Raw genomic sequence first — 27393 nt, 5'->3', positions numbered from 1 at the left:
GTTAGTAAAGCAAAGACCTCATAGATCCTCTGAAAGGGTCTTGGGACCCTGGGGATCTTCGGAGCAACACTGAGAAGCACTGGCATATGTGAAGCATAAGAGCCAGCACTCTATAGCTGTCGAGCTTGAAAGCAGACTGGATGTAAATCTCGGATGTGTGGGCAAATCACCTAACTTCTCTGTGCCTCAGTCTCCTCCTAGAGAAGGCTAAATGACTTTCTTCCCTTGGAGTGCTTAGAACAGTGCTTGGCATGTAGTAAGTGCTCCGTAAACACTGACTGTTATAATTATTAACATAATATCTGAGTCTGGCACTAGTAGGAGCTTCCTTTTCTTCCTAGGCCAGGCATCTTTTTGGAGACAATGTTCAACCTCTCAGGAATGACCTGGGGTTCTGTGCTCCACAGGGCTGCTCGGAGACTCTGTGCTCCTCTCAAAGGAGAGTGGGCTGAGCCGTCTTTCTGGGCCACAGGTCCAAAGCAGCTCCACCCACGTGTGCCTGCCAGCCTTTGGCACCTCGGTCAGGTGTACCTGCGTCGGTGCCGGGAAGCTCTCCTTCCCAGCAGCTGGTGATTAGGAAGTTACTCTCCATAATGGACGAGGCCTAATCAGCCTACCAATAATTACCAGGCCCAGAACGTGGCCACGATTCAGGAAAGCTGATCCCCGAAGACTAGAGCCACTTAAATCCTGGCAATCACCACGGGTCCCCTTGGTAACCTGTAACTCTCAGCACAGTTTCGCCGCTCAGCTAATTGATGTTCTCCAAGGCAGTCAGCTCCTACCGGCCAATCGAAATGGGCTCTAATTGCCAACATCCTTCAGGTAAGAAGTCCCACATGTTCTCACGCCACCCAAGAGTACCAAGCAGGAACTGAGTCTCTCCACAAACCAATTCTCTGATTGCATTTAATTAACCAAAATAAGGTTTGCAGAAAGGATTAATTAGAGAACCTATTATAGATCTCCGTCCATCCCGCAGGCTACATACCCAGAGGCCTGCATTGGTGGGCTCATCCATACAAGCAGTCACCACTTAGAGGAGACGACAGAAGGAATTCATCTTATTACCAGTGGAATTTAAATATTTGTGATATTTAAAAATTGTAACTTCAGTTCTGATTCATGTATCTTCAAAGAAAGCAGAGAAGACAGGATTTACAAAAGATGCAGTTTGAAGCAGATTCAAAGGCATGTACTTTGTGAACTTTAAAACAGGAGCTAGAAATATAATCGTGAACAAAACAATTGGTTTCTGCTCTCATAGAACTTAAAGTTTAGGGAGGAAGATAAAACCAAACAAGCAAGTAACAAAGTCCTGTTTGAGATGTGGTGGTTTCAGTAAGGCCTCAGTTTCCTTCCTTCAGTCCTTATAATTTGGACCACCGCTGCTTTTATATTTTCACACATTACTGCCATTACCCTCCACCATGTTGACCCTGCTTTGCCTTGTATCAGAAAACAACCTTTTTCATTGTACATGTATGTGTACTGTGCTCACCTTTGGTATGGGGCCATTATATGTATTTGTTCAGACCATCCTTTCCTTCCAAACGTCTCCCCATATTCATGGCAAACAAGTCATCGGGATCAGCCTACTGGTGGTTATCTGGTGTGGAGTAAGTGCATTTGGCATGCTGACTCGCACATCACTTTTGTGCAGTGGCAGTTTTGGCACTGATGTAGTATAGAAACTCCCCTGGAACCTCGAGGACAAAGTAAGAATTTAAAGTAAAAAAAAAAAGTTTTATATTAAAGATGAGAAAAAAACCTATTAGAGGAAGTCACGATATTGGGATATTTCAAAGCAAAGTAGATCAGGTGATTGCACTGAACTCATGAGAGGCAGCTCCTTGAAGAAATAAATGTTCCCCAGCTTTTCAAAGCTGCCTGAGTGAGGAACAGCAGGAGTAGAAGAAAGACCACTGGACTTCCACTGGACTTGGAGTCTTACAGAACCAGGGTGAGCCCGGCGGTACCATCCATGCAAAATGTGTGGCCTTGGGCTAGTGGCTTTACCTCCCTGAGCTGAGTGTTTCTTGCCCACTATTTCTCAGCCAGAGGGTGCAGATGGTGGATGGAAAGTGCTTTCCTTGCACAGGGCCCTGCATGTTTTAGGTTCCTGCTGGTGCAGTGAAGAGGTGAAACATGGCACCTGCCGAGGGCCTTTTGGTGTCCTCCAAAGTGTTTTAAAAGTAGAGTAATTGGGTAGATGTTACACTGGGTTGCAACATAAACTGTCTGCTCTCTGGTCCTCTTTGGGGCCAGCTTTTCAGGTTTGTAGCAACTGCACACCACCTACAACATTTGGGTTTGCCCTTCCACTTCCCTCTCAAGCCTGGAAATCAAGCAGACCTGATCGCAAATCTCAGCTCCACCTTTGCTCGCTGGGGCCTTCATTCAGACATTCAAAGACTGTTTACTGAGTACTTGCCCTGTGGCAGGCACTGTCCTCGGTGCTGGGGGCAGAAGTGGTCCTTGCTTCATGGAATATAGTGTTTGATGAGAGAGGAGCCATTTCTGAAAAAAATCACCCAACAAGACTGGCAGATGCTGCTGGTACCTCACTCCTTCCCGTCAGCTCTCATCTTTGTGGTACACACAATGTTATCATGAGATTCTTTACCTAAGGGCCTTCTTGTGGTTGTGCACGGGGCAAGCTGGAAGTGCCAGGGAGTTAACATTTCCAGGAGCAGCCCTCAACTTCTGATCAATGGAAATCAGAAGAAAATTTCCAGGTTCCTCACATGTTGAATAGGACAACTCGGAGTTTTATTCTACAGTTTCTCAAGGAAAACTTGCTCCTAATCACTTCCTTCCCTTCCCCAAATCACTCCCCTACTCTCAGACCAGTGCTTCCTGGAATTACACTCCAAATAAACTACTTGCACTCAAATCTTTTCTCTTGGTCTGATGCTGGGACCCAGCCTAAGACAAATACAATTACAAACTGTGATAGCCGCAAGGAAGGAGAGAGAGGCAGTGCCAACATCCCATGGAAGTGTCGTCTGAAGTGACAATGAAGGAGGAGGAGTTACCTAGTGTGAATCATAAAGATTCAGCAGAGCAAACAGAAACTATTTTGGAAATTTTACATAAAAAGGGTTAACACAACAAGCATTCAGCTCTTTGTACTGCCATGGCCTCACAGGTGTATCAGAATCCATCTTTTCTGACAGACATGTGTCCTGATGGGCTGATGCCTGTCTGGTAGCAGTTGTTGAATATTTTGAATATCACTCTTGGAATTAGGCACTTATGATATTGTTGAAGGGGTTGGGGAGCTGGCCTGTAGAATGATGCCACAGAAGCGACCTGCCAGGGAAGCCGTTTCTTCTGTTTCCAATCAGGAAGATGGGAAATAAGGAGGCTGCCACTGGAATTGAGTTAAAAAATTCACAACTTGGAATACAGCAATAAAAAGGAATGACCTACTAAAACATGATGCTACATTACGAATGAAATTTAAAGACATCGTGCTAACTGGCAGAAGCCAGGACAAGGAACCATATGTTATATGATTCTATTTGTAAAAAATGTCTAGAAAAGGCAAATTTATAGAGAAAAAGTAGATTAGTGGTTGCCTGGGCCTGAGGGTGAGGAGAGATTAATTGTAAATGGGTAAAGGGATCTTATTGGGGGTCTCAAAATGTTCTAAACCTGATTTACAGTGATGGTCATGCCACTAGGTAAATTTACTGGAAATCGTTGAATTGCATACTTAAAATAAATAAATATTATAATATGTAATATAAAGTTTTTAAACAATAAAAACAGTTGTTTAAAAATAAAAGTAGCAAAAAAGGCACATACTACTATAGCTGTAAAGCTGGCCAGAAAGCTTCTATCAGCGACTAACTCCAGAGCTGGCATTTGGACACTGGAAAATTGCTGTAGAAACACCACACATCACTATTGCTTTGCTTTCCACCAGGAATGGTCAAAGCAGACTTCCTAATCTCACATGAGAACATCCACATGGAGAACTTACTATGCATTCAAAACTCTAGCTGTAAGGGAATCTGGAAAATTAGTCTTTGCTTTCCAGCTTCCATAATACAGAAAGGCTCCCCAGGAGGTAACATGGAGAGTATGAGAAGTAAGAGAAAAAAGAGGGCTCTAGGCAGAGGGAATAATGTGAATAAAGGCCCTAAGGTGTGTTTAGGAAACAAAAAAGGCCAATTGGATGGGCCATGGTAAGGAATTTGGATTTTATCTTAGGTGAAATGAAAGCTACTGAGATGTCTTATGGAGACTTCGAGAAGGTCCCTCTGCCTGTGTGTGAAGAACGGGTTTGAGTGATAAGAACAGAAGCCAGAAACCAGTGAGGAGGCTACTGCAGCCTCAAGATGAGGGACCAATGGTGGCCAAAAGGAAGGTGGTAGCAGAGGAGCTGGAAGGAAATGTCTAGGAGGTAAAATCTAGAGAACGCAGTAAAAATTAGATGATAGAGGTGGAGAGGCATGGAGACAGCTCCCAAGTTTCAGACCCGTGAACTTAGAAACGTCACTTTATTTGTCTCTTGGTTTCCTTTTCTCTAAACTGGTGGTGACTATGATGGGTAATTCATTCATTCAACAGATATTCATAAGTCACCTACTATGTGCCTGCCAGTAAGTGTAAAACTGCTTTGCTCAATGTCTAGCCCCAGAGCAAGTGCTCAGGAAAAATTTTCTTTTGCTTTTATTCTTTAAAGCTCAACTCAAGTATTCCTTCCCCCAGGAAGGCATCCTCAGTTCTACCCTAAACCACACCATTTTCTCATACTTATAGCTATGACAATCAGTCTCTTCGTTGGGACAGGACTGAACCAGGGTGAGGATGAGGACTGACTAAGGCATAATGCCTGGATGAGCAATATCCCCTTCAGGGCTAAAGGATAGAATGGGGGAGGGACGGGAGGGTCCAAAACACCCCAGATTTCAAATGTTGGCAACTCCAAGAACATGTTATTTCTACCCATGGGGCCTTTGTTAATGCTCTTTCATTCTATCTGAAATATCTATCCTCTTATTTATCCTTGAATTCAGCTTGGTTGTTTCCTCCTTCAAGAATTCTGCTTTACCCAACCATCCCTCTTCTGTGTTCCTCTTACATGCTTTGCTTGCTACAATCGACCTTGCTCACATTAAGTGACCATCCGTCTGTTTGCTTGTCTGTCTCCCCACTAGATGGAGAGCCTCTTGAAGATAGGAAGACCTCAGAAGTCAGACTGGGAAACTAAAATAGAGGCGACCTGATGCTTTTAACATCTATTCAATAAATATCCACTGGGGTAGACTCACCAGGAGTATAACCACCAAGACTACGGCACCTGCCTGCAGCTACTTTGTGCCAGGCCCTGATCTAGGTACTTGGATGAAGGTAGACACATATGAAAAGGGAAAGATGGAAAAAATTTCAGTGGAGATAGAACAAAAAAGAGGCATTTGTGTTAGTCAGAATTGTCTGTTTTAAAGGCAATAACAAATAAACCCTGAAATCTCAGTGACGTAATACAACACAAGTTTATTTCTTGCATATGAGAAGCCTGATGTGGATGAGCAGTATCTAACTTCACCTAGTGATACCAGGGTCTGGAATCCCTCTGTCACATGCTCTGCCATTTCTACATGCAGCCTCCCAGCCTTCTGTGGCAGGAAGAAAGTGAGGCTCTAACTTCCTCATACTAGAAGTGATACCCTTCTGTTCACAGCCCATTGGTTAGGGCTAGTCATATGACTCCCTTGCAACTGCAAGGGAGACTGGGAAATGTAGGGAAGCGAATGGGCCATCTCTGCCAAAGCAAAAGGGATTTTGGGGAGCAGTACATAGACTACCTTAAGGACAAAGCCATAATGCCTGGTATGGGTTCACAATAAAGCCCCATGATTTTTTCATGATTGGCAAATGAAGGATAGAAGGAACAAGCGGGTCAGCAAGGTTCTGTTTTGAGCCCCCTTTAGTCCTGGAACACTAAAGCTAAAAATGCCATTTATCAAGGGTCTGCTTGGTACCAGGCACTGTGCTAGGACTGTACACATATCACTCCATCTCATGTAATCCTTAGAATGACTCTGAGGGAGGTGTAGGATTACAGTGCCCATATTATAGATGAGAAGATTGAGGCTCAAACTGGTTTAATCATTTGTCCAGGACAGAAGCCAATGCCCAGATCCTTTCCATCATGCTACATGTGATCACTCACAGGGACAGAGGGGAAAAACCTTACATGGCTGGAAAGGTGGGTTTCTCACTCTTCAAGCGGTCTCACACCTGAGGAGGTAACGGCATCCCCACATCGATCAAATTTGGAAGCAAGAGAGGCTGGAGTGTGTCCTTAGGCAAGCACTTCACTTATTTACACCCAACCGCAAGTCAACTTTCATTAACCGAGAGTGGATATGACAGCTGGCCTCCTGGGGTGGACACAGGAAAGTGTCTGTAAGTGCTGAGCACTCAGGAATTGCTGCATAGGTGGTCTTTATTACCTCTATTAAGGCATCCACCTCGAAGGGGGTCAATGAGCAGAGGGAATCTTGCTAGAGCCCCACTTACCCTGATGGCAATAGTAGGATGTTTAAGAGCTTCCACCCATTGGGGTGGAACATTGAGCCTAGACGGAAGGCCAGCTCTACATGCTTTGTATATCTCGGGACAAGACTTTAGTCTCTGTGTTGGCTCCCTTGCCTAAAAATGAGAAAAATCTGAAAAATTCATCAAGTGCTCAATATTTCGGAGTACTTCGGGAAGTATTAATGGAGATGATGGGTGTGAATGCATCTTATAAACCCACGTCTTCCTCCAAACCCACCCCACCCGAACTGTGAGCTCACTGAGGAAAGGAGCTGGGGCTCAGACTCACTTCTGGCCTCTTCCTTCCTCTACCCAAGAAGGTGACCAAAAGCTGTTTGCAGAAAAGCTAAATAGCCCAACCATCTGTCAAACAGGGGGCAGTCTAAACAAATTGAGTATAAGGCCCAAAGAAATTTTGGAGTTTAGTTTAAATTAGAGGTTGCAAACTGGCAATGAGTGGGCCAGATTCAGTCTCAGTCAAGTTACTTAACCTTTCTGTACTTTGGTTTCCTCATTAGGAAAATAAGCATAATGTTAGTAATACCTAGAAGAATTGCTGTGAAGATTAAAAGAATTAATACATGTATAGTATTTAGGACAGTGCCTGACACATAATAAGTGTTGTATATATGTTATTGTTGTTGTTATTATTTGATTCACACAATGTTAAAGTTTTTGAATTTAAGTAGCTTCAGATGGCCTTATCAGCTTGCCCCAGTACCCACCACTCCCTCTCGTACTGTATCCAGCCTGCCTCTTTTCCTGGCCCCATAAGGCCCCTGGTTTGAGCTCCCAACCATAGCTTTTGTTCTCATTGTGCCTGCCAGATGACAAAGACTGTTGATTTCTCCCACAGAACCACGATGATTACAAATCTGAGCCATACTAGTTCTCTCACCAAACCAGGCAAATCAAGGAGGGTCCTGAGCTGGCCTCTCAGACCCATGGCTCCACCTTAACCAGCTTCGTGTCTTCCATAGCCCTTCCTCTTCTTTTAGCCTGTTTTCCCAGGTGTCAAATGGGCTCCAGAGTCCCTGTCCATCTCCCCAGCTTGTTCTGAGATGGGGGCAGTGGAGAGGACTTTTTATTCCCCGGGGTCCTATTCCCTTCTCAGCAGAGCTGGGGATTGCTAGTCCTGCCCCTCCTCAATGCTGATAAGAGAAACCCCACACCACTGAGACAAAACCATAATCATAGAGCTCCAGCATTATCTAGATGAATGTTTTATTATCATTAGGATGATTGCCATTGACAAGGGGAAGGCGCTTAACAGGTTATATATAAGCCACAACTTCCAGGGTGATGTTTACATATTCCCACACACATTTACCCCACAGCCACCACACAACAGAGCACCACAGGGGATCTCCACCTAAAATGCTTCCCCCAAGAATATAGCTGAGGGACAGTCACTGCCCACCATAAGAAAATAAGCAAGCAAACAAAACACCCAAGAAAGGGTGAGATTCTGGGTTCTAAGGTAAAGTTTACATGTGGTGGATCCTGACATGGGGCAGGAAATGGAAGCTGGATTTAGACATTTAATCCCACCCCACCCCACTGGCTGCTTTCCCCAGGGGCCCTTTTCTGGGGATCTCTTAGAAGACACAGAAGGGTCATCTCAGGCAGGGCTAAGGAACAGGAGCATGCTTGCAAAGTGGTAAAGGAACTCTGGGACCTGCCTGCCTGCCAGCGATACAAAATGGAGTAATATAGGATTTTAACTCATAGGCTGGCTTTCCCATGTCCCTGAAGGAGGGAAGCAAGGCCAGGGGTTTGGATGTGTACATACAGGGGGGCTCAGGTTTATAATCAGAGAGCTAAGGAGGAGAGAAAAAGGGGATCACAAAGGGTTAAAGCATACAGGGCTCAAGACAGTCTTAGATCCCAAACTTGACTTCACAGGAAACTGGGCTCACTCCTCCAGAAGCTCCCTGGCCCAGGCCTCTCGCCTGCCCGGGTGCTGCCGCTTCTCTGCCTCCTGGCCCCTGGTCAGGTCATCCAGGAGGCCTAGCAGGAGGCTGGCTTGACCACAGGCTCCCCGGAGCCCACATGGGCCTCCCATGGCCCTCTTGCCTGGATGCTGGCGTTTCTCAGGCATCAGCTCTCCCTCCTCCTCCTTCTCCTCTCCATCCTCCTCTTCCTCCCAAATCCTTTGGGCCTTGGGATCCACCAGCCGTCTGCCTGGGTGCTGCCTCTTGGTAAAAGTGTACCCGGGCCAGGAGGAGCGCCTGCCAGGGTGCTGCCGCTTCTGCTGGGTCACATCAAGAGACCATAGAGCTGCTTCCTCCCGCCGGCCTGGGTGCTGCCGTTTGTGGGGTCCCACAGCCCCTCCTTCTTCTTCCTCCTCTTCAACTCCCTCTTCTGCCTCCTCCTCCCTTTTGCCTGGATGCTGACGCTTGAAGAGCCAATCAGGTTGAAAGATCTGGGACTCTTAAGGGAGGAAAGAGGACAATGAGGGACCCCTGAGTACCCCCTTCAGCCTTCCTCCCAGTCAAGGTGGATTCTCTGAAGCACTTACCCAGAGTCATGGTCTTGCACCTGCCTCAGGATTAACAGACATACACACTCACACAGGTGGTCAAAGGCTCCAACTCCAGCTCTGCCACTCCCTAGCTGTGTGACCATAAACAACTCATTTAACCTCTCTGAGTCTGTTGTGTGTGTGTGTGTGTGTGTGTGTGTGTGTGTGTGTAAAATGAAGGGTAATCACAGTAGAGGTTGTTAAGCTCAAATAGCGTGAAAAGGTGTTTGAAGTGCTTAGAATAAGTAAGTACATATATGCACCTGGTAAGGAGTAATTAGAACTGTCACACTCAGAGACTCTCTCTCCCGCAGAGAAACTTCCCCACTGAAGATCTGTTGTCTGTGAAACATTCCCAGAACTGAGATGAAAGAGGAATCTGATCCTAGGAAAGGGCCAACTCACGACTCTGCCAAGAGCATGTATGGCCAATGAGAGTTTCTGAACTTCTGAAAAGCAAGTGGCTGGTTAATCTAGTCGCTCCTTTCCCTCTGAGATTCCATCAGCCCTCTCCTCCGCCTCCTCTCGCCCAGGCAGCCCGGGACAGACTCGCCTCTCACCAGATTCGCGATCTCCCTGGTCCCCTCGCAGCCGCTGGAGGTCTTCCCGGAGGAGGAAGAGGCGCTCCGCCTGGCGCAGGAGGTCGTCCAGGCCCGGGTACTCGGTAGCCATCGCTGCCTCCTGCTGGGCTACCTCTGGCTGTGCGCGGCCGCTGGGGACATCGGTCAAGGTCAGGGTCAAAACCATAGCGAGCAGCAACCAAGGACCAGGCATCACGGCGTCTGGGCGATGGAAGATAAAGAGAGCATGAGCGCGCCCGAGTCCCCTCCCCAGCCCGCTCCACCTCCCTGTTTTCTGTCCCAGTGGGTCCCCAAGGCCGGAGTAACAAACCATTTAAACACTCTCCTGGGAGCAGGACCACCTGCCACTGTGGGGCCTAGCGGGAGCAGCGGGAGGATCTGCCTCCAGCTCTAGGGGTCTTCACCCACAGAGATGTTTGGTGCGCCTGCTGGAGCCGGGTTCCGCGTCCGCGAGCCAGGAGGCCTTGAGAACCCGCTCACCACCGCCACTGCTCAGCGGTCGGGCGGAGCTGGGGCAGCCAGCGCTGGGGCGGACTCGCCAGGAGTGTAACCGCCGAGCCTGCAGCGCCCGTCCGACGGCCAAGACGCTCGTTGCCGCGTCGCCGGCTAAGATTTCCCCCAAGGTTCGCAGTGAAACAGTCTTATCCCGACACTCCTTCGCCAACGTTCTAATTCCAATGCTAAGATCCCATCTCTAATGCTGACATTCTTCTGTAGCTAAACTAGAAATCTAATTCCAACGCCAAGATTCTAATTTCGACGTTAATCCCAACACCGAAATTCTATTTCTAGCGCTGAGACTCAGATTCTATGGCTGAATTCGATTCCAACGAGAAAATTGTGCGTCTGATGTCGGGATTCAGCTTCTAGCTCCCAAGCTCTCATGCCGACGCTCTGACTGCCTAGCCGTGCATCCTGGCGCGGACCCGAAGCTGGCGGCCAGGCGGGGGTGGGTTGGCGAACCTTTCGACCGCCGCTCCAGACGCCGGGACGTGAGTGCACCGTGTGCCTGCGCCGTGGAAGACCCGGGGATACGAGCGCAGCACCCCACCTGTGTCCAGATGCCGCCGCTTCTCCCGGGGCGCACCCGAGGGCGGGCGGAGAGGGCCCGTTTCCTGGACGCCACCTGCAGGTGGAGAGGGGCGAAGGTAACGGTTACCTGCCTGGCGCGAGCTCAGCGGGACCGGTCCGGGGTCCTGGGGCTGCGAGTCCGGAGTTTCAGGCTCTGAAAGGGGCGGGTCAGGAGTCCCGGAGTGCTGGCAGGACTCCGGACGCCAGCTGCCCGCTGCCCGCTGCTCTGCGGGGCTGCTGCTTATATCCGCGCGAAGTGGCGGCACGGGTGAGGTCAGCGCGGAGGGGTCGCGGCCGCCGGGAAGGGGCGCTGACGTGAGCCAGCCCTGAGGGTACCGCTCCCGCCAGCCTGCTAGCTCCGCCGGAAATCTAGGTCGGGGGCGGGGGTGGCGGGGCGGGAGGTGGAGCGAGCAGCCGCAGGACCGAGTGCTGATGCAAGGTAGTTTCTGCACCCAGCTCCGAAGGTCTGTTTTCCAAGAGAACACTCGTGTAGGGGACACAGAGTTAGGGAGACACAGAGAATCACAAAATTAAAAAGAGACACATAGGAGAGAATAGGAGATGAAGACTGAGAGATCCATATAGAGAGAAACAGGAATACAGAGCAGAAACACACCACAGTACCAGAGACAGAAAGACACAGAGATAGAGACAGAGAGGGAGAAAAGGGGGGAGAGAGGGACAAAGGGAGGGGGAGAGAAAGAGAGAGGAGAAATTAGGGATCAAGTGGGATCCCGGTTCTGATCTTGATTGTATCACCTCTGGCAAATGCCTCCCACTCACTCTCTGGGCCTCAATTTTCTTATCTGTACAGTGGGGAGGGGGGACAGTTTTGGGGGACAGTTTTCAGAATACCAAAACTGGTAACCTGTGGGCCACTGCCAGTTTACAGCTTGTTTTGTGTAACTCCCACAGTTTTTTGGAGAAAAAAGCAATCTGGATAACCAACATTTAAAAACTAAGAGAACTCATGAAAAATGTGGACTTATGGCTTCTCCTGAAAATCTCTTGGAAAAGAGTGGACTTCCATTTCCTTCTGACAAGAGACAGCTGGAGCTGAGCGGGGCCTCCCCTAGTCACCATACTTTCTACCACTTCCTACTGTCTCCCAATGTATTGCCTCAGTCATCAAGATGAGATATTGAAGTTTGTGGCCCCTGGACCAGAAGTCTGTTGGGGTCTACCCCACCCAAACAAAGGCAGAGAGGGGATGCAGGGAGGAGAAAAGCACAGATGCCGAGGAGCTTGTCCCCTACTCACTCCCCAAAGTCACATGATAATTTGGAAGAAAACCCTGCCACATTGAGTGCTGGGCACAGACTGCATCCTGAAGCATTTAACGGGCAACCACAGTGTTCCAGGCTACCTTGTCAGTCCTGGAGACACAGAAGTTAGCCATGCCCACTTAGATAGAACCACATTTTAGGCAGAGGGAATAACATAGGTCAAAACATCTACCTCTGGACAGTACTAACATTATTTTGTCTCCACATTCAGTATTTTTTAGCCTAAAACTTTAACTGAGTATCTGTTATATGACCCAGAAGATGCTAGTGGTCTGGCAAGGGACTCCAAAAGAGTTTAATTATTACCCCTTTTTCTTGGCAGAGGACCCAACCTTCCTGCCATGTCTGCCATCTTATTGCATCCTCATGTCACCTAGCAAGATAAACAAGGTATTAGTCCCACTTTACAGATAGGGAGGGACACAGAGGCCTGGGGAGGCAGAAGGACTTCAAAGGTTAGGTGGAAGAGAACTTTCAGGTCACCGGTTCTCTCCTTATTTTTAGATGAAGAAACTGAGGCCCGGAGAGATGACGTGATCAGCTTCCCCGCTCCCAGGCAGACTTTGTGCCCCTAAGGTCAGATGGTTGGCTGGGGTAGATTGCAAACCTGAATCCCCAGGCTTGATCCCCCAAGCAGATTCCAGGATTTGAAAAATTGCCATTCTAGCTAAACATTTAATCAGAAAGACAGACCTGTTATCTTTCATACATAATGGTGGTGTACATTGATACAACCTCTTTGGGCGGCAACCTGAAAATTTAACACATATGTACCTTCCACAAGACAATTCCATTTCTCAGAATCAATCCTGCAGGTACCCATACATATCGTGCATGATGATATGTATGCAGCATATTCAGTTCATCATGGTTTATAGAAGAAGCCAGAATTGGAAACAGCCTAGATGTCTATCCACCAGGAGGGGTCTGCTTAAATCAACTAGGACCCATGCAAAACTATGGGCTACTATTTCGGCTTTAGAGGAATGAAGCAGTTCTATATGAACAGATGTGGAATAAGCTCCAGGGTATATTGATAACGGGGGTGGGGGGACCCAGAGTGGAGACCAATGTGTATGTACATCATGTAAGTTTGTGGTGGTGCAGGAGGTAGGCTGGTAGCTCTTATGCAGAGACTGTCTCTGTTGGGATGCACAAGTACAATGCAGAAGGGGAACTGGGGAGCCTGGGCAGGGAGGACCACGTAGGGGGGCTTGCTAAGTACTGTTTGAATTTTTTCTCTGTGCAGCATTTCCTAACCACAAACTAACGCAGTGCCAAAAAACAAAACAACAAAATCTCCTCTGAGTCTGAGGCTCAGAAGGAGTGATGATAAGTGTGAATTGATAGAAAATCTGCCTGGTTGAAGATGAGAAGGTTGAAACATTGCCCCCCGGTGAGTCCATTTGTTGTGTTTCTATAGTCAGGGATTTGAGTTGCCTTTAAGGAGGAGACTTCCTGGATGGCTGAGGAAAAGGGAAGGGTGTTCTCATACAACCCTAGGGACCAGAGAGGGCTGTACAAGCAACGAAGGTGTCCTCAATATGCCAACTCTCTCCCACCCTCTCTGCCTCCACTCTTCTTCCCTCTCTTCCTTCCTTCCCTTGGCAAAGATTCACTGAGCCCCTTGTAGGTAACAGGACCTGTTCTAGACCACGGGCACTGTACTGACCCTCTGTTTCTGATGTTTGCCTGCTGGGGCCTTGACGACTCTGGACAGACCTCCTATCCCAGGTTTAGACAATTCCTAGAGTTTAGTAAAGGACTTTAGTAAAAGGAGCGCCTTTCACATGCAAATAAACCAATCCAGAGTCCACACTCCCACCACACTGGGCTATTATCCCTCTGCCCTAATCACCCAGGGCTAGGTACCAGACAACTAGGAACAGTTCCCATTCCCCAGAACCCACTGAAATTATTCAAACGAGCCAATTCTAAACCTTCTGCTCCTGTATACAGACATGCTGCTCTGAATGTCCCTGATCTTGTCTGGGTCTTGTCTGATATCAGAAGCTAAGCAGCATTGGGCCTGGTTAATACTTGGATGGGAGGCCATCTAGGAAGACCATATGTGCTATAGGGATAATAAAAAATAAACCTTCTGCTCCTGCCTGGCACATCCATTTTTGAGGAAACCACCATAAAGTTTCTTGCCCACCTTTTTCCCCAGTTCCTGCTTCCTCTGCCTCCAGAGGGACCCTGGCACTTCCCCATGCGGCCCTGCATGGTGTGGTTTGTCCTCGCCTCTTAGGAACTATGATAATATACTACATTTTTCAATGGAAGCCATCACCTGATTAATTTGTCTCATCATACCTAAGTAATAATAAAACCTATATTTAAAACAGGGAGCTGAGAGTCCAATCATTATGTTGCATACAGTTTTCTAACATCTTTAATTTCCTCTGACCATACAAATGTGCTTGATTCTCCCTCCAGTAGTCGCTTATCAGATTAATACAGCTATGCTTGTGAAAATTAATAATGAGATGATATAATGGTGAAGTTGTGCACTATTTCTCTTAGTGCCCATCACCCACCCCTACCCCAGCACACACATACACGCATACATCCTCTCCAGCAGGAGATCTATTGAGTTCCTGGGTGAGTTCTGATTTCCCAGACCCAGCTTCGCCTGAGTTCTCTCTCAAAGACCCTTTGCTCCCTGTTCAATATCTTTAAATAGATATTTTAGGGTTTTTATCAATGCTGAGCTCCAGAAGGGCCTGAAGCAGCCTTTTCCAGCTTACCTTTTAATTTTTTATGGTGTTTTTTTTAAATTAAACTTTTTTGTTTTGAAATAATTGTAGATTTACATACAGTTGTAAGAAAGACTACAAAGAGATTGTGGGTACACTTCACTTGGCTTCTCTTAATGGTTACATCTTATAAAACTATAGTATAAAGCACAACACAATCCTCTGATCTTATTTAGATTTCCCTTGTTTTACTTGCACTCATTTATGCGTGTGCGTGCACGTATGCATATGCGAGTATGTGAAGTTGGTTCTGTTCAACTTTAACACATGTAGATTTGTGTATCTATCAAATGGTGGCTTTTTAATTACAGAAAATGGTACCTTTTGTATACTTAATTCTTTCCTTTACAGTCTGCTTTTACTGTCACAATAAAGAAGGTCTTCTCTTCCCCAAGATCCTAAAAATGATCTCAGGAATTCCAGGAAGATGAGTCCATTTAGTGTCTGCCCTTTCTCCATAGAAATCTGCTCCAGAAATCTCTTTAATCCAGATTCTCCCTTACCTGCTCCATTGGAGATTTTTAACCCAACTCGGCGATAACTTCATTGATGCCAAATCCACTAGAAACTTTTCAGTTCTCATTTCAATAACTGATTTATTTCTTTATTCAACAAGTGTTTCCAGTATATGCACAGGTGTCAAGCATGACTCTAGGCCCAGGGCACAAAATGGGTGTGGATGGGGGGGCGGGTATATACAGGAGAAGATAAAGGTAAGAAAGGGTCAGATCTCATGGGGCCTCATTGGCCATGGATAGCAAGGAGTTTGGATTTTGTTCTCATGGCAATAGAAAAATAGAGGGTTTAAAGCAGGGGAGAAGAGTGATCTGATTTATCTTCTCAGGCCAGCCCTATGGCTGCTTGGTGAATTATGAGTGTACAGGGGCAGGAGGAAAACAGCCAAGCCAAGCAAGAATCTTCCCAGAAACCCTTGTCCTGCTTCCCTCATCCTATCGTGTTCATCTCTTCTCTCTTCTTGGACTCTCCTGCTTTTCTGCCTCCAAAATGAGTGTGCACCACTGGGCTCAGCATGCATCTACTCTTACTCCAGGTACCCTCCCCAGGCCTCCTTGTCACCTGCATTGCACCTGGCCGTATGTGGATGTCCCCTGAAATTAGCTTCTCCACAGAAAACTACACAGTCCTTGGAAAGAAAAAGCCCTCTCCTGGGGTGATTCCCCCTCACCAGCTGCAAGTGAGAGAAAACAAAACCCAAACTGGCGTAAGCAAAATGAAAGCGGGATGTGATGGTGCATGTAACCAACAACATAGACACCTAGAATAAGCTACAGGTTTGGCGGAATTCAGAGTCTCAAATGGTGTCATAAGGAGTTGTCCCTTTCCTCCATTTGTTTTCTCGACTTTCCTCTAGATGGCTTTGTTTTCAGGCTGACTTTCCTCAAAGGTGGAGAAGTGGGCACAAGTTTCCCCAGAATCGCATTTTCCCAGGTGAGTTACTCTAAAGAAAAAAGAATCAGTCTCTTTTCCCAAAGTCCCAGGGTAAATTCTCCTTGGCCCAGTCTAGGTCACATGCTCACTCCTGAACAGGTCCTATAATTTAGATTGGCCAACCCTGGGGTTGGGGAGTTGGAGAGGGGGCAGCGGAGTCAGCCCCATCTGAACAGCACAGACTGAGGGGTTTCTCCAAAGGCATTTTGGGGTTCACCTACTAGAAAATGAGGCTCTGAATGCTGAGCAGGTAAAACAACACAGGTCTCCTACATACCCATTGCACAGATGAGGAAACCATAACTCAGAGAGAGGTAATGCTTGCCTGTGTCCCTCAATGAATTAGCAACAGCCTAAAGACTAGTGCCCTACCTAGTGTTTCTCCTTCACACTGGCTGGGTCAGGATTTTCTCTGAAAGAAGTAGAAGTAAGCAAACTGTGGCTGACAGGCTGGGTTGTATCTTTCACCCCACGTCCCATCCCCATCCGAGGATCTTGTTCTGGTCTTAGTGGCAGTAAATTACCATTAAGAGAATATTCTATTCTGGGAACTTTGGAGAAGCATGCCCACAAATAACATTAAGCCTTTAAGAAATAATTCTCTAATGGAGGGGTTTCAGACACCATGATGAGAAGAGAATGCTATTTGGGTTCCAAAAGGACTCCTGGCATCTGCTACTTTGATTTCACATAGGCCACCTTTGGTTACTGCTCTGCTTCCAGCAAAGAAGTGCTAACTCAGCCCATTCTCTCCAGGAGCCTTCAATTCCATACATGTTTATTAAGCACTAACTGCATGTGGGCAATGTGATAAGTGTCAGGGAATACAGAGGAAGGCAAACCTTGCACGGTTCCCTGCTGCTTGTAAGATCGAATTCTTAGCCTGGCATTCGAAGCCCTTTATAATTGGGCACAGTTTAGGCTCCTTTTTGATAGATCTTCCCTGACTCCATATCCAGGTCCCCCTGATGTCAACCAATGGAAACCATTTTACAAAAATTCTGTGCAATTCCACACCTCCATGTTTTTGCCTCTCCTTAACCCCTGCCACCCGTGGGACACTTACTCATTTTTTAGAGCCTATTACAAATGCCCATTCATTCATTCATTCATTCATCATTTTATTCATTCATTTCATAAACATTCTCTGTTAAGTTTTAGGGTCGCCGAGAAGATTCAGACAGGAACAGTATTCTAAAGATGTTAGCAGTCTGGGAGGGGAGAAGGACATGTCTACATAAATTACATTATTGTGTACCATGTGCTCAAAGGCCCTGGGGCGGGGCCATAAGATCCAGCCTAAAGGGTCAGGGATAACTCTTAGACCAGTCTTAGAGTTGCTTTGGATGAGAGGGCATGCCAGAAGGCTTTCTCTGACCCACCTGACTGAAAGGTGCTTATCATATTCTCACTTTCTTCCCAACCTTTATCATTAAGTGCAGTTGGTATTTTCTTCTTCCTTGTTTATTATTCATGCCAGAACCTCATCTTCATGAAAATACCTTCTTATTCTCTGCTGTTTATCCAGTTCCTTGTACATAGCTGGCACTCAGTAAAAACTTGTTGAATAAACAACTATATAAATAAATGCATTCAGCCTAGAGCAGATAAGTACAAGCATCCTGGCCCTGTTGTTCGAAGTGAGAGGGCACAAGGCTGCCTCCCTCCATCACCTCTGGATACACATTAAAGAGTCAAGATATTTACCAGAAGGAAAAACAGATAAACTGGGAAGCAGTCTTGGAGGTGTGCAAGGAGAGACCTGAAGGCCAGAGCAGTCAGAGAAAGCTTCCTGGAAGAAGAGGGGCAGAAGCAAGGCCATGAAGGATGGGAAGAGTCAAGACCAGCAGAATTGGAAGCAGATGAGCTCAAGATGATTGAAAGCCTGCTTCCTCTCCCCTTTCTAAGCAGAATTGCTTAGTCCCCTTCCTCTCCTCTCCGGAACAGCACGATCCAAAGATGGATAATGTCCAGGGATTGCTAAGGCTAGTTACTCACTGTGGGATACCAGACAGAATTTGCCCCGGTCTGGAGCCGGGCCAGGCCAAGTTTCTGCACTCATAGTCTAGGCTGACAAACTAAAGCCATGAGCCCTCACTAACCCAGACCCTGTGCCCACTATGAGGTCTTACATTCATGCTGAGAGACCAATTGCAGGTCTGCATGGTCTAGATTGCTTCCAAAGAGCAATTTTCTGCCCAGCTGGAGCTTGTTGAGTAGAACTCATGATGAGGGAGGGCTCTGGGGGCTGTGGGGTTGCTGCCGTCCCACAGGGCTGGCATAGAGCTGATACACGAGAGCAATTTCTAAAGTGTGTTGTCTGATGTATTCCGCTGGCATGGAGCATGTGCACATATGTTTGTGCACATGTCTCTGCCTCTGCACATGCACCTATGCATATATGTGTACATATACATGATCTATGTCGGTATGGTGTGCACATATTCATACACACCTATTCCTTGTGCGTACATGTACATATGTGTGGATCCATGTTTATATGCTGTACGCATGTACATGTGTGTGTGTGCCCAGATATGCAGGGCAATGTGTACATGTATGGCAGATGTATCTGTGGCTTAGTTTGGGGCAGATCTAGTGGTCATCTGCAGTCTGGTTTGTCACTGGTGACCTCTTCTTGTGAGGAAAATGGCTCTAGATATAACATACAACCCATGAATAGGATGTTCTCACTATCTCCTTCAAAACTTACCTGTTTACTCTTTCATTTCCTGTTCTCTGCTAGCTAGTCTGGTGAATTAATATGTGTTAATACAACAGAAGAAATCTCCTTGAGGAGAGAGTGTGTGTTCTTCTACCACAGAGTTTAGCACACAGAGGGTGCTGAGGAGCAGCTGAATACTGGAGAGGGACTACAGACTGGTATATAGGAACCAACTCCTGGGTGCCTTGTACACATTTTCTTGTTTAATTCACACAACACTATGAAGTCAAATTTTCTGTGCCTGTTTAAAGAAACCGAGGCTCAGAGAGGTAACGTAACTTGTTCAAAGTCACACAACCAGGAAACAGAGGAACTTAACTTGGATATGAACTCAAATATGTGTTAATCCAAAGCTTTTTCCACTCTACCCCACTGAAAGGAAATATACCCAGATGAAAATAGCTAATGTGTTAGGATGATGACGATGTAGAGAATTGGTTTTTCCTTTTGCAAAATTCTTCTTTTGTTTTGGTTACTTCTTACGAAGTTAAAGGAACTTTTATTTTTAATAGAAAGCGTGTTGAAAAAATAAATACCTGAAATCAACCTTCAACTAAGTATGTGATGTCCCAAATCCCATAACAGAGAAAGTGAGACTCTGACTTTTGAAATATCATGGAGCTTATCTTTGGATCATCTTGAGAGGATATATGCTAATTCTGATGAGAACGGAAGTGCTTTGTGTGGGCTGGGATAGGAGTGGGTGGTAGAAGGCTTGCCGCCTGTGAGCCATAGTCGCTAGCAGATCAGATACCTCATCATCTGTCAGGCCCGACAGAGATAACAAGCCCCCACCCCTGCCATCGTTTCTCCTATTACAGGAGAAAAATGAAAACCAACTCCAAATCACCTTGATCATTTAGGTGTATTTATCTTGCTGTCAGGCACAAGTAGGCCCTCTCCCAATGTTCTGAGCTAATTAGAGCTTGTCCCCAGAATACATGGAATCTCCACCCTGAATATTGCAAGTAGGGGAGTAGGTATTAATCTGCTACTAACACTGAGCCATAAGTCAGAGTGACAACAGGTGAAGGAGGAGCGGCCCAGTGGGTGCCGACAGAGACCTTCAGTTTGGCCCACTGTCCCTGCTGGGAGTCCGAGTGTTCCTTTTCATTATACCATGAGAACCCACTTGGGAGGCTGAAGTGGACACTGATGTCCTTTGGCCACCTGCATCTACCCTTTGACTTCCAGTCAGTAGAAGGACTCCTCTTCCCTTCTGGGGGATTGCTTTATTCCTATCCCATATGGCTATGATGGGATGCCAGCCATTCTGCCCCACCTCCTAGTGCAAGGTGTCGGCATGTGGCCCAAGGTTGGCCTGTGGAACCCACTAGCTCCTGGGACTTAAACTCTTGAGTGGAGAGATGCCAGAGTTGTTGGGGGGATATTTGTGCCAGCAGCAGTGATAGCACTGAGACAAGATGATTGTAAAATCCCTGCCGCCTGGACCCTTACAAGGCCCTTCTATTGGCCTCAAGCATTTAGTCTTCCTGCAGAGCAAAAAATTCCACTTTTCAGCTAAATTAGCTACTGTTGAGTTCTGCTGTTTGCAACCCTGTACCGAGATCTTGTGAGACCCTGGTAGTGATTTCAGGAAATAGAGATGGAAGGAGAAAGGGGGTTGGAAGAGAAGTGCTGAAGGCTGGGAAGAATAAGGGGATACAACTGAGTCAAAGTGATGTCAAGGACAACAACGACAGAAGAATCCCATGTAAGCATCCAGAAATGTTCTTCACAGAATCACAAATCATTCACACACGAAAATTTGAAGAAAGTCTTCTTATTACTGTTTGTATAGGCAGCGATTCTATTTGTCTGGTCAGCCTCCAGTTCCCTTTCTTTTCATAACAGAAATGTTCTCCCCCACTCTCAAACCTGTGACGAAGGCCTGGCCAGTCATGGTGTGAATCTCTCCAGCTACAGATATTGGTTTAAGAACAGCTATCTGGCCAAGCTGGGTCAATGAGACTCAAATACAAAACTTTTACTGAAACTATGTTCTTTTCATGCTGCAGTTGTGGGGGCCATTTTTGCCACCTCATGGGAAATTTCTGCTTATGAATGTTGTCACCACAAAGTTAGTTGAGCCAGGAAGTAGAAAGTAACTGGTGTTTTATGATATTGTTTGAACAATCATTGGATAGAGCTGATAAGTATATAGTATATATGTATTTTTTAAATTATTTATTATTAGTCATGCTTACAGCACTTGGTTTTCCTAGGTGGTCTCCCATCCAAGTACTAACCAGGCCCGACCCCTTCTTAGCTTCCGAGATCAGACATTGGGATTGTTCAGCGTGATATGGCTATAGACCAGGGACTGTGGCTCCACTGGGGCACAAACCCAGGACCTTCTGCGTGTAAAGCCGATGTGCTAACCGCTATGCTATGGGACCAGTCCAAGTTTATTTTTTATTTAAGTCGGTTCGAGCTATCCTTTCTGTCACTTGCAACCTAATGACTAACAGATAAAACTAAAAAATTGAAGGGATCCCACAGCTGGATATGGCTCATCCCATGCCAAAGTGGGGAAAGGGCCCACATGACAACAAAGCAAAATCTCCTTTAGCCTCTGCCTCAACTATGAAGGACTGTGTTTGGGTACCAGCTTGGTCACTAACTCCCTGGAAGACCTTAGGTACATTACTTAAGATTTCTAGGGCCCAGTTTTCCTTCTGTAAAATGAGATTGATAACAATGCTTAAACACTAATAATAACAAAAAATTTTCAGCCAGCTTTTTATTACATGCTAGTCCTTATGCAAAGTGCTTTTCATGCATTATTACATTAAATCTCCATAAAAATTGAGTGATGTAAGTATTATGGTTATTTACATTTTACAGAAGAGAAAGCTGAAACCCAGAAAGTTGGGCAACTTGCCCAAAGTCACCAAGTGGAAGACCAAGTCTTTGACTTTTACCACAATGTTACACAACCGCTCATATGTTGAAAATGTGGCTCACCAGGAAGGGGAAGTGTGCAGGGAGCTTTGTCCTGCCTGCTGGCTCACCATGCCCCAGCTGCTTTTTGAGCTATTCTGCATCTTAGAGGGAGAGTTCCAATTCTACCTGAGAAGTGTACCTATAAAGAAGTGACCAAAAGTCTCATGTGTCTCTGAGAGGACAAAGGTAGGTCAGGGTTATTCACAAGGTCAAGGTCATAGGACTCAGCCTGGCCTGTGAATATTTGACCTGAACTTTCAAAAGATGGCTCATTCGCCTGGTTCATATATGACCAAAGGGAGGCCAGAAATCTTTTAAGAATAATAACACTTTAGGTGATCGAGTAAATGAAGAAATGAATGAGTGAGTGAGTGAGTAAAGGAGTAGATAAATAAGTGATTAAATCATGAATGAGAGAGTGAATGAGTGAGACAGAAGCGAACTTATGTTGCCCCAAGGCAACTTATGGAGCTCCCAAGGCAGCTGGGATACAAGACAAAAACAATGTAAACGACTAGAAAACACATAGCCCTAAAAATGTGTCAGCTATGAAGATTGCTCTATGGACTAGAAATGTCTAGTCAGACTTGAAGTGGGACTGATCAGGACCCTGAAGAACAGGTAATATTAGACAAGCTGGGGAAGAGGGAGTAGGGCACTCAGGAGGGGACGCCATGTGCAGGTGGAGGTGTGGAGCTGCCCACGTATAGGAGACTTGCTCCTTCCCTGCAGACCCACCTAGCCCTCACCATTACTGATGCCTCCATCAGCACTTAGGCAGGATTCACTTGTGGGCACAGATGTAGGGCACGGATTCTGGGGGGAGAAATCACAAGGAAGGGCTGTTCTTAACTCTAGCCCTCAGCGGGGGCAGAGAGGTGGGCCAGAGCTATCTATCGCAAGCATCCTGGGTCTGGCCATGTCGAAGGCTGAGACTGGGCACATCTCCAGGGCTACTCTGAGGGCCCAGCCGACTGCTTAAATAGATTTTCCTTTATTGGTTTTGGGGCCAGAGAGCTATTCAGGGCAGTCAGGATGCTCAGATAAGCAAGGGCTTCTGCGCATGGAGGCAGGGGCACAGAAAGGACTTTAGAATCTTGCAGACCTAATTTCCACTTCTAAGCCCACCACTGCCTTGATTTTGACTGTGGGCAACTAATGTCACCTCTCTAAACAAAAAGGGCAATGAAACATAGCTTACAGGGTGTTACAAAGAAATGTAGAATGTGCTTCACATCATGCTTGCCAAGAATGGAGTAGGTACTTGGTAAAGGACTTTTCCCTCATGGATACTTTTGTCATCAGAAACAAGTATAGTTCATTTTTCAAAAAATATTTAAAACAATGAAAGCATATCTGCTTATGGTCTAGGCGAGAAAGAGTGTATTGGTAACAGTCCTGCCAGGAAATAGATGGCATTCTCAAACTGGATAGTTTGAGGATAATTTAATAAAAGAGCTATTCATAAAAGTATGCATAGAGTCTACAATGGATAGTGCAGTACCCAGGGAAGGTAAGAGGAGAACTGTTAGCACCTCTAAGCCTAAAGGGGGTGAGAGGAGGTAGCAGTTACCAGAACCCAGAGTAAGAAGGGCCTGGATGGAGAGGGTCTTGAAAGGAGCTGTAACCTTCAGTTGAGGCACCCTGCAGAAAAGGAACCAGGGTATTAAATACTACAACCTTTTTCTTTTCACACCCTCTAATCTCTTCTGAGACTTGTCTGAATCTACTAGAAAACCGGGGGCCAAGGAAGCCATTGATAAAGGCTGGCTTCCCAGGCCTGGAGCAGGGTGGGGAAGGCGAGAGGGTGGATCTGGAGGGTCAAATAGATATATCTAGTATTTGAGGTTTATAAATGCCCTGTTGATAATAAACTTGAAGACCCCTCCCTGTAAATATGCACTCAAGCCCCCCTCTGCCACCATCTAGGCTCAGCCAATTGCAATTACAGCCGATGTTCCAGTGCAGAGAGAGGAACGCAGTGATGACAACATTCTGATGAAGGGTAAGTTTGGTTTTTTCAGGGTTGCAGCCTGGGGCGGGTATGGGACATTAGGACGCTGCCTGGTCTGAGGGGACAGGTGTGGCCGGATGACGTATGACAATAATGAAGATGCGCTTCACACTGAAGGCACCTCATGACTGATGAGCCACTCGAGTCCAACAGGGAAATTAAAAGAAATTAAAAAAAGAAAGCTTAATAAATTCTGGCTGGAGTTATGCAGAGAGAGAAGCCCTCCCCCACACTGTTACTGACAGTCATTTTTCAGTTTGTATCCAGAAGTCACAAATAGATTCACTGCAGCCATCAGGATGATGGGGGCTTGGCTTTCAAGGACCCTTTATGAAGTGCTGACACACTTACTCTGGGCTTGGGATGAAGGGCTGAGTGCTAAACTGTCTTAGCCAGGTCAAAGCCACCAGGTTGGTCCATGCTGGACAGAAGAGAGAGTCACCATCTCCTAAGGTGGGATGGAATGGGCAAGGAGGCAGGGTGCTGGGAACGTTGTAGAGAAAATGTCACATATTCAGCACAAACAGATGTACACATGTGGAGACTAATACAGGGACTTAGACATACATAAAGACTCACGCAAGGACACGTACAAAGACAACAAAGATATATACATACATGGGGACATACAGAGACACAAGACAGATACACAGGAACACACGGCAAGGATACACATGGACATACAGAGTCTTAGATACTGAAATAAACTCATTCAAAGACATACAGAGGACTCTGAGGACCAAATGAGACAATGACATTAAGTGCCAAGAAAGGGGATTAATGGGCAGGGGACCCGCTGTCTATTGATTTCCTAAAACAAAAAGGAAGAGAAGTCCATTAACAACATATGAATTACATTTTAAACTATTTTTAAATGAGAGAATGTCTGGTAGTCCAAAAGGGAGTATCCCAGGAGAGGCACGTGTTGGGTCACAGCCCATTAAGCAAGAGTCAAGCCCTAAGAGGGGCCACACTTTACAGCCCAATGACCCCAAGCCCCAATCCTCTGTCTCCAGGCCCAGAATTCAGTCTTTTGTGATCAAGCCTCTCAACCCCCTGCCCTACCTCATCTCCACAGCTCCTCTTCCTAATTATGTCAGCTCCAGCACTAGTTTGCCTGCTTCCCTAGACAGGCATGTCATTCCTGCCGCCAGGCCTTTAGCCATGCCATCCCTTCCATTGAGGGTGCCTACCTGCTCCCTCTGCCTCTCCAAATCATGTTCCTCCTTTCGCCACTTGAGTCCTACTTGTTTAGGAAGCCCTTCCTAACACCAGTGACCTCTCCGTCCTGCTTTATAAAGTTATGGGTTTTCCTATTCTTCCTTTATACCTGAGGCTCAGAGAAGTGAAGTGACTTGCCCAGGTCACAAACCTCAAAAGTGATAGAGTTGGAATTTGAATCCAAGTCTATCTGAATGCAAAGCCCAGTCTCTTTCTGCTATATTCTCAAAGGTCTGAGAGTGCAGAAGTTACATTTCATAAACAATTTAAATGGTTTCCAGTGCTTCATTATTATAAGTGATGCCCCAGTGAACATCTTCATGTTTTAGATCATGTTTTTAGCATGAATGCTCAAGGTATATATTAGTCTGTTCAGGCTGGTATAATAAAATATCACTGGGTAGCTTATAAATAACAGAAATCTATTTCACTCAGTTCTGGAGGCTAGAAGTCTAAAATGGTGCCAGTATGGTCAGGTGAGAGCACTCTTCAAGATTGCAGACTTCTCATTGTGTTCTCATATGACAGAAGGAGGCAAGGGTGTTCTGTGGCATCTCTTTCTTAAGAGCACCAATCCCGTTCATGAGAGCTCCACCCTCATGACTTAGTCACCTACCAAAGGCCCCACCTCCTAATATCATTGTAGTGGACATTAGGATTTCAACAAGAATTTGCGGGGGCGGGGCGGACACAAACATTCAGATCATATAGCAAAGTGTAAGTGTTCATTCATCCAACAGATATTTCTCATCATTTCCACTGCTACCACTTTGGTCCATGCCATCATTATCACGCACCCAGATGTCTACAGAGGCCTCTTAACCGGACACACTACCCCCCTACTTCCTCCTGTGGTGATTGAGAATTGGACCCAATTCTTTACCCCTTTCTGCAGCCACACCTTTGCCAAGGCTTCATCATGTATTAAATGGATTTCCCTGCTCCTTAACTTTGGCCCTGGCCATTGACTTGCTTTGGCCAATGGAATAGAGTGGAAGTGGGCCAGTTCCAAGTCTGGGACTTTTTTTTTTTGTTCCTCTGCTATTGCCAAGAGAGCATGCCTCCACTCACCCACTGCTCCTGGGAGAAGGACAAGAGACATGTGGATCAGAGTCACCCCAACTGCACACCCATGAGAATAAATGATCGTTGTTCTAAGCCATTAAGTTTTGAGTTGTTTGTTATGCAGCATCATTATGGCAATAGCTGACAGTTATATGCCCCTCTAACCTATTCTCCATACACTACCAGAGTTATCTTTTTAATCCTTTCTGTTAGAATTTGTGCTGTGTGTGTGCTATAACTTTTTACCATTAATCTGACTGGCCACACCAAAGCCTGGCTACTTTATGCCCTAGGACCCCAGGAATGGACTGAGAGTACAGGAAGAAGAGGTGCCAATCTGAACATAGTATGTACATATCTCTTCCAAGTTTATTAGAGTTGAACGAGACCAGTGTGGCCTACAAAGAGGAAGAGGAAGAAGCCTGAAACCCTCACTGGAAGGAGAAGAGGATGAACCAGTCCCTAGCACGTGCCCGATCTCATTTCGCCCTCCCAAATATCTCACCATGGGCCTCACCATCCCTGTTCACCTAGGAGGAAACAGAGGCTCAGGGAGGTGACATGACTTTCCCAGGTTTGCAAGATGAGAACATGGCAGTAGTGGGATTGGAACCCTGGCTGTTCTATTGCCAAAGTTGTCCTGCCACTGCACTGTAACCTCTGTGAGGTCAGGCACTTCCTTTGTTTATGGCTCTGTGCCTTCATCTGAAACAGCCTGGTACTCAATAGGTGCTCAGTGAAAGAATGGGTAGGTCTGTTTCCCTACCTCTTCATCAAAACACTGATGTCTTCCTCTGAGCACTGGACGAGACGGTGCTTGGATATAGAAGCTATTTTGATAGTCCTGAAGTGTAGGGAGCCCTGGGAGTCAGACTGGGCTGATTCCAGTCCAACCAAATCCCAGGAAAAGTGACTTATTTGCTCCTCAGTTTCTCCTCTATCAAATTGACCTTATTGCAGTGCCTACCACAGGGATTTGGTGAGGATCAATTGAGATGTATGTGTAAAGCATCTGGTCATAGCACAATCAGTGCTCAGTAAATAGGTCATTGTTGTCTGGACTAATGATAAATGTTAGGCTAACTGACCATCAGAAGAGGTGACTGGTCAGAAGCCTCAAACCTTCCTGGAGGGGAAGGTCTGTATCTCCATCCAGGCCCTGCTCTGTAACGAGGGGCAGTGAGAGCAACCAGATGT

General features: G+C 46.3%; 1 protein-coding gene across 4 annotated transcripts; it reads right to left on the bottom strand.

The window, feature by feature from the left end:
* Positions 1–7755: 7755 nt before the first annotated feature.
* On the bottom strand, positions 7756–11074 carry TRH (thyrotropin releasing hormone). 4 transcript variants are annotated; one of them, XM_016122024.2, is made up of 3 exons: positions 10820–11074; positions 9640–9861; positions 7756–8988 (listed from the first exon to the last, which is right to left on the bottom strand). In XM_016122024.2, exons 2-3 carry the CDS (start codon positions 9851–9853, stop codon positions 8471–8473), a joined length of 732 nt encoding a protein of 243 aa, XP_015977510.2. In that variant the 5' UTR covers positions 9854–9861; positions 10820–11074; the 3' UTR covers positions 7756–8470. The 4 variants fall into 4 exon arrangements, with proteins under 4 accessions (XP_015977510.2, XP_015977511.2, XP_015977513.2 ...); XM_016122025.2 differs by having other exon boundaries at positions 10824–11074; XM_016122027.2 differs by lacking the exon at positions 10820–11074 and adding an exon at positions 10624–10813.
* Between the last annotated feature and the right edge of the window lie 16319 nt (positions 11075–27393).

The sequence above is a fragment of the Rousettus aegyptiacus genome, unplaced genomic scaffold (genome assembly GCF_014176215.1).
Source record: "Rousettus aegyptiacus isolate mRouAeg1 unplaced genomic scaffold, mRouAeg1.p scaffold_m13_p_4, whole genome shotgun sequence".
Lineage (NCBI taxonomy): Eukaryota > Metazoa > Chordata > Mammalia > Chiroptera > Pteropodidae > Rousettus > Rousettus aegyptiacus.
The sequence above is the reverse complement of the archived record's forward strand: the minus strand, read 5'-3'. Positions and strand labels throughout refer to the sequence as shown.